The sequence below is a fragment of the Bombus fervidus genome, chromosome 13 (assembly GCF_041682495.2).
Source record: "Bombus fervidus isolate BK054 chromosome 13, iyBomFerv1, whole genome shotgun sequence".
NCBI lineage: Eukaryota > Metazoa > Arthropoda > Insecta > Hymenoptera > Apidae > Bombus > Bombus fervidus.
In genome coordinates this window covers 11,345,643-11,360,205 of record NC_091529.1, presented here as the reverse complement: position 1 = coordinate 11,360,205, position 14,563 = coordinate 11,345,643, and the positions used below count along the sequence as shown (strand labels likewise).

Below are 14,563 nucleotides of genomic sequence, written 5' to 3'. Positions count from 1 at the left end.
TGTGTATGTATGTATATATACGCATATATACATACATACGCACGCATATATATATATATATATATTTATATGTATATATATATATATATAATGAATTCTTGATGAGTTCCTAATGCCAAATATAACACATATTGTGATTATTACTTGTCTTGTGTATCGTTTAAAAAAATATTCAAATGTAAGCCCTTAAATAACCAAGTGTTCGCACGAACGCTTTGCAAATTTGAGTCAGTCAGGAAGCAGAACTCTGTCGAGAGTATCAACATTCGTCGCAGTTATTTTATTTTACATTTTCGCTGGTAAGCTGGAGCCAAGTTGAATCACAGGTATTCGACAACATCGCGGTAGAACACGATTGTTATCGATAATCGATATTGAGCTGTGTCACGTTAGAGAACCGCCATGGACTCTCATGTGCCTGTTCAGATTACCGCTTTGGCTAAACCTCAGCAAGCACAGCTTACACTGATATGGTTTCTCGCCAGAGTGAATACGAAGATGTTTGGTTAACGTAGAACTATCCGAGAATGCCTTTTTGCAGAATCGACATCTGGAATAAAAGAGAATTGGCGATTATAAAAGGTAAATCGATCAATTGGATTGAATAAACGTAATACAATATTGTTTAACGTAATTATGTTGATAATCGTCGACTTGGAAGTAATTTATATGAATTTAGAAGAAATAATTTTGTATAATATAAGAAGTGTCATTCCAGATTTTTTATACTTTTCTGCATGCGATAAGATACAAATACTTCCAAATAACGATATATGCCGGTTTAAGCGGCACGCGTTGTGGCCCGCGTTGTGGCCCGCGTTGTGGCACGCGTTGTGGCACGTGTTGTGGCACGCGTTGTGACACGGGTGAATAAATAATCCATATAACGGAGGTGCAACACACACCTATACGGACGTTCTCCCGAGTGCGTTCTCATATGTGTGGTTACGGAACTGCTTTGCGAAAATCTCCGATCGCACACTGGACATCGAAATGGTTTTTCTCCCGAATGAGTTCTTGCATGGGCAGTTAAATTCGCGGCTTGACTAAATGCCTTGGAGCACGCGTGACACCTAAAAAATGTAAATCTTGAGACATTTTGTAAATATAAAATAATATTAGTAAAATTATCGTACGAAAGAATCTGAATTCTACGGTTTCATAGGAAGATAATTTTGATATATCGACCTATTATATACATATTGTAATTGAAACGATTATTTCGTTACTGTGACGTCATTTTCAAGTGGAAAATTTATTATAGTGGAAAAAATATTTTAATTTTTCATACGGAGCGTTAAATTTTGGTTCTAGGAGAACCATTGTTATGCCAATTATGCCAATAGCGGTGGTTATTGGTAGCAGTAACGAGTTTTTGTCAGTTTGTAATTCCATCGTTCTATTGAAAATCGAAGAAGAATTGAATTGTACTGGAATTACGACGAACGATTTTATAGGAAGAATGACTGTAAGTATTTTGTTTAAAGAATTTGCGAACTAATTGTATTTAAATTTGAAACAAAGAAGAAAAAGATGGTAATCTCGTTAAGTATGTGTCGTATTGGAAGATTGGATTTTGATACGATGAAAGTTTTGAACCTAACCTAAAGTAACGATGGCAACGATACTGTCGCGAATATCGTTCAAACAACAAAAGTAAATATTTATGGTCTAAAGTATTTTTGATAACATTGATTAGAATAAATCTTTTATCAATATTTCAAAGTATCTATGAAGTAGAATTTAGTAGAGTTTTTAGTAGTTGAACTTTTACATCGACTCTATCGATCTTGCAACAAGATAATAACACGATATTATACACTTTCCGATGCTTTTCACTGTAATATTTGCTGGATTTAAATCGTCCATCCATGATCGATGAAATCTATAAAGAACAGTATAATTCCAGCATAGCGAGAATAATAAATGTTTGTAGAATGACAAGTAAAATTTCTAACGTGCGGAATATCTCGTTTGATACATATCTCTCGATCGGTATTGTTTCGAGAGGTTCTCTTATAATAAATTTCTAATTACTACTGTAAATCAGTGAACGGAATAAAACGAACAAGCTTTATCGATCGAATGTTATCGAGCGATAAGCGAAGCGGATTCACCACTAACCTAAACGGTTTCTCCCCAGAGTGCGTTCTAAGATGCGTCTTGAGGGTGCTGGGTCGCGCATACGACTTGCCGCAAATTCGGCATAGGTTAGGTCTGCCATTGTCGTCGGGTGTGACTGGGTTCCCGGTGGCGCCTATGCACAGAGCATGCTCACTGGACAATTGCAGCCTGGAATGGCCGTGCGCCGGGGGATGAGAATGAGGATGGGTACCGGTGCCGATCAGACTATTGGCCGGGGGTTGATTCACCCTTGCCTGCTGCTCCACAGGATTATACTGCTGGGCGGGACTTAACAGGGGTTCCACGCCCCATGCCGACGAATAGCTTTGCTCGTACCTACGCACACAACCGTGAATTTCAGAATAACTCGGCTTTTACACCCTCTTAGACGCGCACCCTCTCCGTCGAGCAAAATGGCGAAGGGCTGTCTGGTTTCCAAGAGAAATATTACCAGCTACTTGGCAAAAAGTATATCGAAATGGTGAGATGAAATTGTATTTTTCAAAAAATACTATCGAAAATAATGGAAGGGCTGCGTTGGTCAAGCGAATTTTGTTGCACTATAAGGTGTTTAAGAGATTTTGATGTATCAAATTCTTATTATAGAAACTTTTCTACGTTGCAGGGATTTTCCAGGTATTTAGGTAATAATACGAATTGGACGATAATCATATGAACTAGATGTTTAATAAGAAACTACCTTTCCTATTTCTTATATTTATTTTGTTATTTTTAGTAGTTTGATCATTTTAAAAATCGTGGATTCTCCGTTTGTTTATATAGCTTTTAGCTACTTATTTCGATAATTGGTATGAATATACATGGTATTTTTATATCGTAAAAGGAAAAACAGAATCGCTATATAATAAAATTTGTCGAATCGTTTAAATCTGTTGTGTTATGCGAGTATCGGTGTTTGTGTTTTCGTAAGCAAATAGTAAAAAGCTTTATAAAACAATCACATTTTTTATATCGCAACAATTTCAAAGTTCGCGTAATTTAGAAGAATAGAGTAGAGTATCGGTTCACCTTACGATTCTTACGGCTTCCAATAAAGCGTCGATCTCTATGAAACAGTCGCGCTACGAATATGATTCGATTCAAAAGATGTTCGTACTCGCCTCTCTATTTCCAGGCAACGAAAAAAGTTCCAACAAATCTTACATTATGACGTACAGATGATGCGAATAAAATAACAGTTTTATATTAATACTATAGCGAAAGACATTCAATTTGTGCTAAATGTTGGCAGATGTCTTAACAGTTGGACCGACAGTGCGTAAGAAGAAAGTGATAGATTGGAAATTAGAAATTAGAACGATCATGATTTCGAAACGTAGAAATTGAAAATCTATTTTGATACTGGAAGAGCAATGTTTTTATCAGTCGTAAAGACACAGATTGTTAGAAATACTAATGGAGGATTCCAAATTAAAAGTTAAAGCTAAAAATCAGCGTTGAAAATAAAAGTTTGATCGTTTTCTACTCGATCATTGAAATAAATACAAATAAAATAATACTCACCCAGAGTGCATGTTCATGTTCATGGTCATATTCATCGAAACGTTCACAGACATGGCTGGTGTAGACGCGTAATGCGTGGGTGGGACAGGTGGGCCAAGATTTTGAGTATAATCTTGAGAATAATGATGACTCGATCCTCCCGTGGAATAGTATCCGCCGGTAGGACTTCCAGGATGGACCACCGCGTGTTTTAGCGATAGTAAGACGTCCGCGACACCTTCCCCGTTCGCGTTGCTCGTTCTCGGCGCGCATTCTCCTCTGGTGCAACCCCAACTGCAAGGACACTTCAAAATTACAAGGTATATCGAATACAACGTTACAGTCATTTTTACGCTACATGTCACTCTATATTTCCTTTTTCGTTTCTTGTCTCCATGCGTCCATCGTTGATCCCGCTAACGTAGTGACTATAAAAACTATTTGCTCGTACGCTTATTTTCGAAAGGGAAGGTCTTTTTTTTTTTTTTTTTTATTAGATTCTGTATCTGATTTCATAAGTATCAAATTTTTCTAATCATATAAAGGTACATATTACTAAATGATACGTTAATAATCGTTACAGTTGGATCTAACTAGCTAGTATATAAATCCAATAGTAAACGTACTAGCGTACTAATAGTTTCCGTAGCCACTGTATATTTTTCGAACAGAGGAGAACGAAGAGAAACGATTCAGTTTCAGATTATCGTGTATTTAGACAACGCGTTGAGTTTATCGATCGAGAAATCAAAATCTTTGTTTAATACGAAATATCACGATATATCAGCGTTGAATTTAAATATATCGTTGGATATATTCTATCCGTTTGTTTATTTTTACCGATCTGGTAAACCGGTTGACTCGTCAGTCCCGTGTATGCAACGATCGATTGTAAGTGGAAACGTGTAACATTAGTCAGACCAGGACGCATGGCGGTTCACGTACGACAGAAATAACTGATATTTTACGAAACGATCGTAAAGATTAAGAGTAGAGAACTATACGAAGGCCGCAGAGGAAAATCACAATAAATCGCGTTTTACGTTTCTTATACGGAAGCAATTTTGAAACTCGCCGCACTGCAAATCAAACCTAAATAGTCGAAGCTATCCTTTCGTTTGGATTCGCAGTTGAATATATATCTATTGTCCCGATTAAACTGCAGATTTTTGTACATTTATGGGGGAGAAACACACAGCATGCGCCTAACGTGTAATAATATTACTCGCGCTTAAATATAGATAAATATCGGCATTTTAACGGTGATATTAGGATATAAGTTTGAATTTTTACAGAACGCTGTTTCGCTTCTTTTCTATTTCTAAAGCTGTGTAACATCGATCGAAGAACAAACACGGAAAAGCAAATTAAATTGATTCGATCTACGTATAATTTGAAGAGATCGTCGTCGTATAAAACGAATTTCGACTGTATTTTATAAATACGTACATGTACGTTGTTTGGTTCTCGCATAGATTAATTTATGTTACTGCGATTTCGGAATTTTAATGCGAACCTCGTTTTCCTCGTTACTCTCGCTTCAACGGACCGTTTAAAGGATCAAAGAACGTTCTAATAAAATCTCTGGCGAAAGGTTAAAACGAAGAATAGTTGTTTCATTTCTTTTTTTTTTTTTCCAATATAAGAAATTCGTTAACGATAGAAGAATACAATTTGCTGAGAAATAACTTTTGTTTAAAATACAGCGAAACGTACGCGCGAAAGGAAGTAAATGTTGGAAAGCGGAAACGAAATTTGTTAAAACTGGCCCGTTAAGTGGACAGATTTGTAGAAATTGGAGCGAAAAAGGTGGAATAACGAATGGAAGGAGGAGAGATTTTCTTGCCACTTACTTGTAGGTTGCCGAGCATGGACTGAAGAGACCAGGAGGTAACGGGTCCAAGTCCAGCGGTGGCAATGGAAAACCAGCCATATCGTCGACCCAGAAGCTCGCCCCGAACTCGCTCACTACTTGGTTCTGTCCGGAATTTTGGATGTGTTGCGTTTGATCACCGCCAATGTCTTGCGGAGAATTTTGCAGATCCTGGAGACGAAGCGTGCCCTGCAGCGCACCCAGAGTCTCTTCGTTTTGATTATCCGTTAAGGTGTCTTCGGTGGACAGGACGCCAAGAGACCCAGTGCACAGGCCGGAAGGTATGGTGGCCTCGATACTTCCTACCGAACCTACGGATAGAAGAGACGTTACAACGGAACGTTCGATTAAATCGAATAGGAAGATGATTTGGCAATTTCTTCAAATTGCTTTCTTGCTGTTAAAATCCAAATGAAACATTACGAAGCTTCAAGTTCGACTAGACAGAGTTTACCGAGAAACGATCTAGCAATATCGTTTTATTCGAAACGTAAGTATATCGATATTGGACAATACGGCTGATAAACGGATATTGTTCGACTTAATTATTTTGCAGTTTGAAGAGAGATTATGGGAGAGATTGTAAGAGAGAATACGAGAGATATCGTCGAGTAACCGTAGAAAAATATAAAAGCATCTTAATCGTAAAAATTCTTCCGTTGAAATCTTCGATCAAGATTCACGGATAATTCACAGAAAGATAAATGACAAGTTTACGAGCATCTGTGTCGTTCCGTAACGCGCTATCCTGTAACGCCTGAGAAAGAATATCGAAGAATTTGACGCAAGAAGGAACTTTGAAGGAAAACACGGAACGCTGGTGGCATAAACGAGAATAAAGAATACGCGAAGAAAGACGTTGGTAAAGTCACTTGGTAAAATCGTAAGTAACTGGTAAGATATTTGCGTTTCGTAAGAAGAAGAAAAGAAAGGTTGCATCGGTTCCTTCGATTCTCGAGTCCCGTGTCTCGTATACGATATATAGTAGTGAAAATTAATTCGCAGTCAGGGACACTGTGGCTCACCTGTGCCAAGGGTGTACGGCGGTTCGGAGGTGTTCACCGTGTGATGATTCTGCAGAAACTCCATCTCTGCGAAATTTCTGGTCGTAGCCGCCCTTAGAGACACCCCCTTCCCCCGCCTCTCTCGACAAAATACACGGACGGATTGCCTCCTCTCTGTAGAGACGTGGTCCAGCCCCTCTGGTCTCCCTAGCAACCGCACATTGCTCCATGAGTATGACCGATTTCTTTATCAATATTTTTCGCGATATTTCCACCGTCACCGCCGCCGCCGCCGCCGTCACCACCACCACCACCACCACCACCATCACCACCACCACCACCACTCTCTTAATTGCCGATAAAATATCACGGAAAAATATTCGTCGATATTTTCTTTTCGATACTTATCTCTATATATTCGTTCTATCATTCGCTATTTTCTTTCTTCCGTTTTATATTTTATGAAATTCTCGTCAACGTTTGTTCGAGACAACGCGATAGAAGTTAGAGAGAACGGCGAGTGATTTTCTTTTGAAAGATGGTCAGATTCGAAACGATACGACGTCGATATGATTGACGCGGTACCGAGCAACGGCATAGAACGATAGACGAAATATTCGAAGACCGTTTTCGAAAATTGCGTGTTTACGCGTTACAGGCATGTTCGATGTTTTTTGGAAATCGCGGATCGACGAACGAACATATTTTTTCGAAGATCGGAAAATAAAATAAAGCTTGCGAATAAAAATGGTGGTGACGGTTTGCGATTTAACAACAACCACGACATATAAGAAGCTAACTACTGGCTCAGAAATTACGAAGATAACTAAATAGCTCTACGATATATATCGTTACATACGAATGTTCATTTTTTAGCGATCGCATCGATCGCGTTTCCAGCGTATTTCCAGTTTCTTTAAACGTCGGCAAAGTTATTTAAGAGATCGTAGTACTCCGTAACGTAACTTTATAACGCGATTGTTTGAGAAAGCAAAGGAGATAATAAAAAATGAGCGAAATTCATGAATGACTTTTTATGAATGGCTGAAAGGAAAATGCACGTGCATATGGACCGAGCTTATAGAAGTACCTTTATGGCTTGGAAGACCTGCCGGTTTCCTCTAAAGGCTTCTGCAGAAAATCTGCCAGATATTTTCATTCATAGCCTGAAAACCATGTGCATGTTGCCACGTGATTCGGGTTCTCCATATCCAGCGATTCGAACGATCGTCGACCGCGTCGATCGATGCGGCAAATTTGCGTTTCGTCGATTCTCTTGGCCTTTCGTTTTCTTCGCTTCGAAACTTATCCTTTTACCCGCTTCCCCTTGCACGATTAACGATTACCGACTACCAACTACGACAAGTATCTAGTATTCGTCGCACGATGTATTTAAGATCGGCAGAAAGATTTTTCAAACTCTTGGTTCGAAACGCTGCTTGCGAAACTTTGAAAGCTTCGCTCGAAGAACTCGCTCGCACGATTAACAATTTCCAAGCCTAACAGGTACACGGTATTTGTCCCGCTCGTTCGACGCGACGATCCGGGTCTGAGTCATCGCGCTTTCGCGCGATTCACACGGAACGCAAAATCAACGTGTAAACGCGATCGTCTCGCGCAATTCTTCGATGGTAAACAACGGGCATCCTTTCATCGGCGTACAAAGTTCTCTTCCGAAACACGCGCCGAGTCTCTTCTATCCTCTCGGCAGAATCGTACGCGATCTCTCGAATCGCTCGCTATTCGCCTCTGTCCCCTCGCGATCGAATTTTCAGTCTGATCTTGAAACACGGAGAAGACATAGCCGCACTGTACGCACTGTTCTTCCTCTGTCGCGTAAGAGCGCACTCGCAACGTTGACAAAATGAATTACAAACTACATGGTAAGTTAACTGGAATCGCGTTCGAACTTGCTTGTCGATGTATATCGGAGTTTACAACGATGTGTATTAAAGTTGCAGCCAGCGTGAATCTCGAGGTAGCAAGAAGGAGAAGAAGAGGAAGAAGAAGAGGAAGAAGAAAAAGAGGGAGAAACGTCGAGGGATGGTATCGCGCGCTGCTGCCATGCTGCCACGATGGCTCGTCAACGTGTCTTCACTAACTAGGGATCTACCACCTACTATCACCCACTCTCACCCCTTATTCACTCTGACTGCTACTTCGACCCCACTCCATCATGGGCCGGCCTTTTCGTCGCTCTCTTTTTTCCTCCACCACGCCTGACTTTGTTCCACGCACCTAACATGCTGCTCTTCCACGTGTGTCTACCCCTACCCTCGAGCAACGTTAACCTTAACGTCTATACTCGCATTCGGCAGGATGTTCGCTAAAAAGATTCGCACCACTTTTCAATTTCGCCCGTGTTTAAACGCGAAAAACGTCCACGCGTTCTCTGTTCCACGATATTTGCCCGTCCAGCGCAACGTTCGAGTTCGCTGCCGATGAAAGAATTTTCATTGTTTCCATTGCCAAACGATGCGCCTTAACGATTCATTTTTCTATACGTCCGGTCTATTTCTATATACATGGTCGGCTACGATCATCGAGCTCTCGCTTCGTTCGGTGGTTCACGTTGCGAGCGGACTACGGATTTTTATGTATAATATTTACGGAGAATTCGAAGGGTCTGTCGGATTTTCCTTCGATTCGTTATCGGCGATGGAGGATACTCGGAATGATAAATATCGGTAAAATATCGATTATTATTACATGGATAATTAAACGCGTTGGTTCGTTTCAGAAAGAAACGAGCGATAAAATTGTCATAGTCGATCGTATTGAAATCGATGTAAGTACAAGTACGGAAATAGCGTATGCCGGTAATGTAATCATCGCTGGCTCGAATACTCGTATATCGATTCAACTTATTCGACTGTCTAGACTAGACTAGACCGCACGTTCGTACAAACACCGATTTTCAAGAACGAAGAAGGAAAATCGTGATGCGCGACCTATCGCACTGGCAGCGATATCCGTTACAACGTAGAAGAAGGATGCGCGGAAAGAATAGGGGCAAGGTGCGCGAGAGAACGCGACGAGGAACCGTTTGAACGATATCCATGTCCACGGGCGTGTAAAACGCGAGACGTTGGAATACACGGGTTGGCCGTCGTCGATGTCGACGACACGGGATACTAATGGTTCGTTGGGCGATCGGCGATCGGTGATCGGTGATCGGTGATCGGGGCCCTCCTTCGAGTCTGGTTCGCCTCTGCTACACCGGTATCCCCGTTGTCAGGGCGGGACGGGGAACTAGGATATTATTTTCTTCAGATACCATTACCACGCCGATCACGGTGGTCCTGCCTCGCAGACGAGTGGCCTCGATACCCTCGAGATCACTGGCTTGTAATGCCTTCCCTTTCGTCGATTATTGACCAGTGAACGGTGAGCCCGGCTGCCAAACACTCCGAGGCTACCTATTCCACTCGCGACCCGGCTACGGCCACCCTTCGCGACCGCGCGCTGCTCCCATGCCCGCTTTGACGAACCGTTTCTCCTCGTTCTTCGGCTTTTTAACCGATAGCGTTCGTTAAACAGCGAGCCTGTCGAAAGTCAAAAGTTTCCGTTACCGATCGATCGGTATTCTCCTCGTATATCGTTTCTGCAAACGGCAACCTTTAAATCCTACACTCGCAAAAATTTCGTCCAGTCTCGCCTACGTAATCGTTCTTCCGTGCAAGTCTTTTACCCCTTTGTTTATTAACCTATCGAGCAAGCTCTTGCGAAAAGTCCGCCGAGCTTTACGGATCGGGACAACGCGAGCGCGAAACCTGTCGTTTAATTATGCGTACGCGTTTATTTGTACGTTAAATTCGCGTAACTCGCTACCAACGTTAACATCGAGTTTAAATACCAAGCCTCTTGTATGTCGTTATTAAATCGTCGCTTTTATCGATTCGTCCGGACGCGTTAGAACGCACAATCGTATCGTTGCGAGCAACGATGATTTTCGTGAAAGCAACGAATAAAATAATAGTTTTCCCTAATATTTCGGCGTTTGTAATATTTCTTTCAAATTTAATATTACATTTCTGTAATTCTTGTAATTCTATCGCTACTAAATATAAAATCGGTACGATAGAAAGATAAACTAAAGCAAACGTAGGGGTAACCTTTCGATTCGCCGTTGCTATACTCCCTTATAAATTTGCCACAACTAAATTAATCGTTTTCAAGTTGGAAGATAGGAATAAACGTATAGGAAGTTTCTGTCCTGGACGAGCGACGCTGCAAGTTAAACGGAAGTCGTTGGAGATGGAAGTTAGATGAAAGTTGGACGATAGTTCGACGGTGGACGATGGAGATTGGAAAAAACGTAGAGTGGTCGGTGGCTGGAAACGTGGTCTCTCACGAGGCCGGGCGCATCCGACTATCGAATGTCTCGACGTAATCGCGACCGTCAGGCCGGACACCTGACTACTGTAGTTCCGACGTGAACGCAGGAAGAGGAAGTCGACCGCATGGCACCGAACGTTCCGGCGTCCACCGTGTGTCGTCGACGCGAACCGTTCAGTACCGAGCTCCGCATATTTTTCGATTCGTTGTAACTCTATTTCTATAATACGATAAATACGCTGTTATTAGAAAAAAGAAATCGATCCGCATGGCAGAGCGATTGGAAAAATACACCTAGCTGCCGTCTCGTTGAAAGAACGACGAAAGAACGAAATAAGAGCCGTAACGCGATTAACGTTTATTCGTTCGAAAAGTTTCACGTCCGACGATGGAAAACGTTAAAAGCGAAAAATCGACGAACGAGCGACGCTTCTTCGCTCGATCGCCAACGCAACGGTATAAATGTGGGAAACAGTTTGTACGATGAAACCTTTCGCGATGTAGAAGGCGAAAAGATACGGAGGAAGAAGGATTTATAAAATTGAAAAACACGAAAACGCGAGAACCCCGATACAGGCGTAAGAGAGAAGAGGGTGTAGGAGGGAAGAGGGGAAAGCGAGAAAGAAAGAAAAAAGCGGCCAAAGGGTGTAAGAAGGATGGGAATAGAGGGTCGCGTAGAAGAACTCGCAGTACGCCGAGCGCACACCCTGGGTATTGGCTTACGCTTCCAACCGATTGGGCCCGTGGTATTTACGCAGGACCCCGTAGAAAACCGGACCCCGCCTTCGTCTCTGTCGCGATGGTAACGCGCGATTCCACGGAACTGTAACGTTTCCAACGAGTTCGAGCGGTCGCTCGCATCGCCGCGTTCTTCGCCTGCCGGTTAGACCCGACAGGGTGGTGCACGACGACCACGAACGGTGGTCGGTGCGAGATGCTTTTCAACCATCGAGTTTGTCCACGAACTAGTTGCTTCCTATATCGCGATCGAGACCAGAAGCGAAGTTTGCTAATTTTCCGATCGTAGTTGATCGTCACGTATATATAGATCTCTTATATAGATTAGAAAATGAAAGATAAACAGCGAGGGAAGACAGATTTACTTTCGTTTACATCGTCGAATCGTTGTTTCGTAGGTAAAAATTTGATCGTATCGAAGGAGCCGACGTTTAACCGCGATACGCGACCACAAAATTTGCACGAAACGTTTACGCCCGATTTCCCGATCTCGAATCATCGATTCAGAGGCGGAGATAGCCTACGGCGTAGCGTCTATGGCAACGAGAATCGGTCGGTCTTCCTACCCTCTTCGAGGGAGCATCGCGTCCAACCACGCACCTGTGTTTGCTCGCACCTGAAATCAAACAGGCGATTACATTCCCGCGATCGTTCTACCGGCGATATCGAGAGAAACGGACACGCGTCGTACGTATGCCGATCCGCCTTAATCGGGTGCGCACGTTAGGCGACTACGCGAGCCGGGTTGCCCTCGCTGTCGCCGCTTATCTCGCCGGGTGCTCGTTTCTTAAATACTTTCGACAAATATAATCGCAGTACGTAGGGTGTACGTAGGGTGTACGTAGGGTGTACGTAGGGATTCGTAGGTACGTTCATTCTCGTGAAAACGTATCTCTAACGAGTTGACGATCAGTCTCTCCTTTTCATCCGCAAAATGAAGCGATACCAGATACAGAAAACCAACTTCTTTTACCTGAAATTTATTCTTGACTCGATTATTCGATTGTAGCAGAGTTAAACGTATCCGAGTTTGCATTTTCCAAGCAAAAGTTCCTCGAAATTCGACTATTTCGAAATATTTTCTATTTTCGTGCTATCGCGTGGACGTGGCGCGTCAAAGTACAGCGTAACCAACGTTGTAGGTCGATACAGGAGCAGGAAACCGGCGTGTTCATCGCCGTCCATTCAAAGTTGAATGATTAGCCCTCGAGACGAGATGACAGTGACGGTATTGTTCGCGATCAAAAGTTCCTGCCGCTGGTACCCATCTCCCTTTGCTAAAGTGATTGCGCATCGGATAATCTCCACCGTTGGGATAAAGCCAGCTTTCAACGATCGAGATATTACTAAATACGTCACGGCTGCTTAATTACATTTGCGGTGAACCAGCTCTCGCGGCTGCACCAGCTTCCAGATACCGTGTAACTGGAACACGGTACTCCACGACAACGTATCGCGACCTTTTTACACGTTTTTCGTATCCGATGTACGTATATCGTGGAAAATCAATTTCCAAGTTTCATCGGCATCGTCCGAAAGCGTGCGTAGCGATTACCAGATACTTGTCGCGAGTATACACGCTTTGCCAAAACGTTCGAATTTAGTCGATTATTTATGCGATATCGTTGTCAATGTTGTCTGTGCTTGTTCGATTCCACGGTCATTCCACGATCACCGATAATATACGATCGTATACATATACGATCGTCGCCAGAAGATTCGCAAACGTGGGCGACGCCTCTTTGGTCGTTGGAAATCCCATCGGATGACAAGATAGCGATCGAATGGTGGCTTATTGCGTTCTTTGTTCGAGCAAAGATCTTTGGCGTATGCGGTGACGGTGGCGGACGGCTGGCACGCGCCACGTGTAATTCAATCGGCTATTTCGACGACCGGCAACAGCCAACGGAGCGGCCCGGAAAGTGGACAAGGTTTTAATCCTCGAGAAAACTGTTACGAACAAGGGGCGAGCTCGTGCTCCTCTCGCTAATCGTGCCTCGCGAGTCTCGCCTTATTTTCTTAGTCGGCTATCGCGCACAGATGCTAGACCGTGGTCTCTGCCTCGCGTCTTCCTTCAACCCTTTCTCAAAATACGAAACTCGACACCGGCCGTGGACGTTGTAGCCAAATTGCCGCCTGCGACTCGGCTCTTAACTAAAAATAGCCGTCCGTGGTCGTCGGTTCTTGGATAAACAGCGCGAAGAAAGATAGCGGCGTTCGAGTTATTCGGCTGTCGAAGTAAGTCGAGTTTTCCTTTATTTTCGTTCCTATTACCGATCTCGTCGTTTTAAATCCTCTTCCAGGTAAATTACGTAGAAACGTCAGCTAAAATGCCAAGTAAATTTACATCTTTACGTACGTTTAGCGAGTGTTTTTACCGCATGTTCTCCCGTTGCATCCGTTAAACCATCTTTGTACCATTATATTTCGCAGAAATCCAATTTTCATATATATCCATCGATCGCTCGGTTCTCGATCCAGTTTCTAGAGGTAATAATGCAAAGTTTCTTCGATTCTATTAACTATCGACGAGTAGTCGAGTGTCGTTGTCGCAAAGAATTTTTAATAAGATAACTGCGATTCTTGCACCGATATCCAGATGATTCGAAAGCAACAGCCTGGACGAGCGCTTTATGAAATTACGTTTCTCGATACACAGGCTTCGACTCGTGTTTCCGCCGCGGAAAACGTTGTTATAAGTCCGCTTTCGTTGCGAAATGATACGCGACACGCTACAATCGCGTAACGTTGTAAAATTATGAAAGAGAAATCTATAATGTTGGTAATATCGTTAGCTGGCAGATTATCGTGCAAGAGGCTGTGATAGCCGGATAAAACGAAATACCCGTTATAATGCTTACGGTGTACTGAAACAAGGTCGGATTAAAAAATTCTATAATGGAAAAATATCGCTTATAAAAGTAGAGTAAGAGACCGGAACGTCCAACGAATCTTTTAAACGTACAAAGTAGCCGACTATATT

General features: G+C 42.6%; 1 protein-coding gene across 1 annotated transcript; it reads right to left on the bottom strand.

Annotated features, from left to right (window-relative positions):
• Positions 1–44: 44 nt before the first annotated feature.
• On the bottom strand, positions 45–8,039 carry LOC139993483 (uncharacterized). Its single transcript, XM_072015233.1, has 7 exons — positions 7,595–8,039; positions 6,526–6,711; positions 5,481–5,811; positions 3,649–3,921; positions 2,125–2,460; positions 906–1,073; positions 45–550 (listed from the first exon to the last, which is right to left on the bottom strand). The coding sequence occupies exons 2-7, from the start codon at positions 6,587–6,589 to the stop codon at positions 385–387; spliced, it is 1,338 nt and encodes a 445-aa protein (XP_071871334.1). The 5' UTR covers positions 6,590–6,711; positions 7,595–8,039; the 3' UTR covers positions 45–384.
• Positions 8,040–14,563: the final 6,524 nt, after the last annotated feature.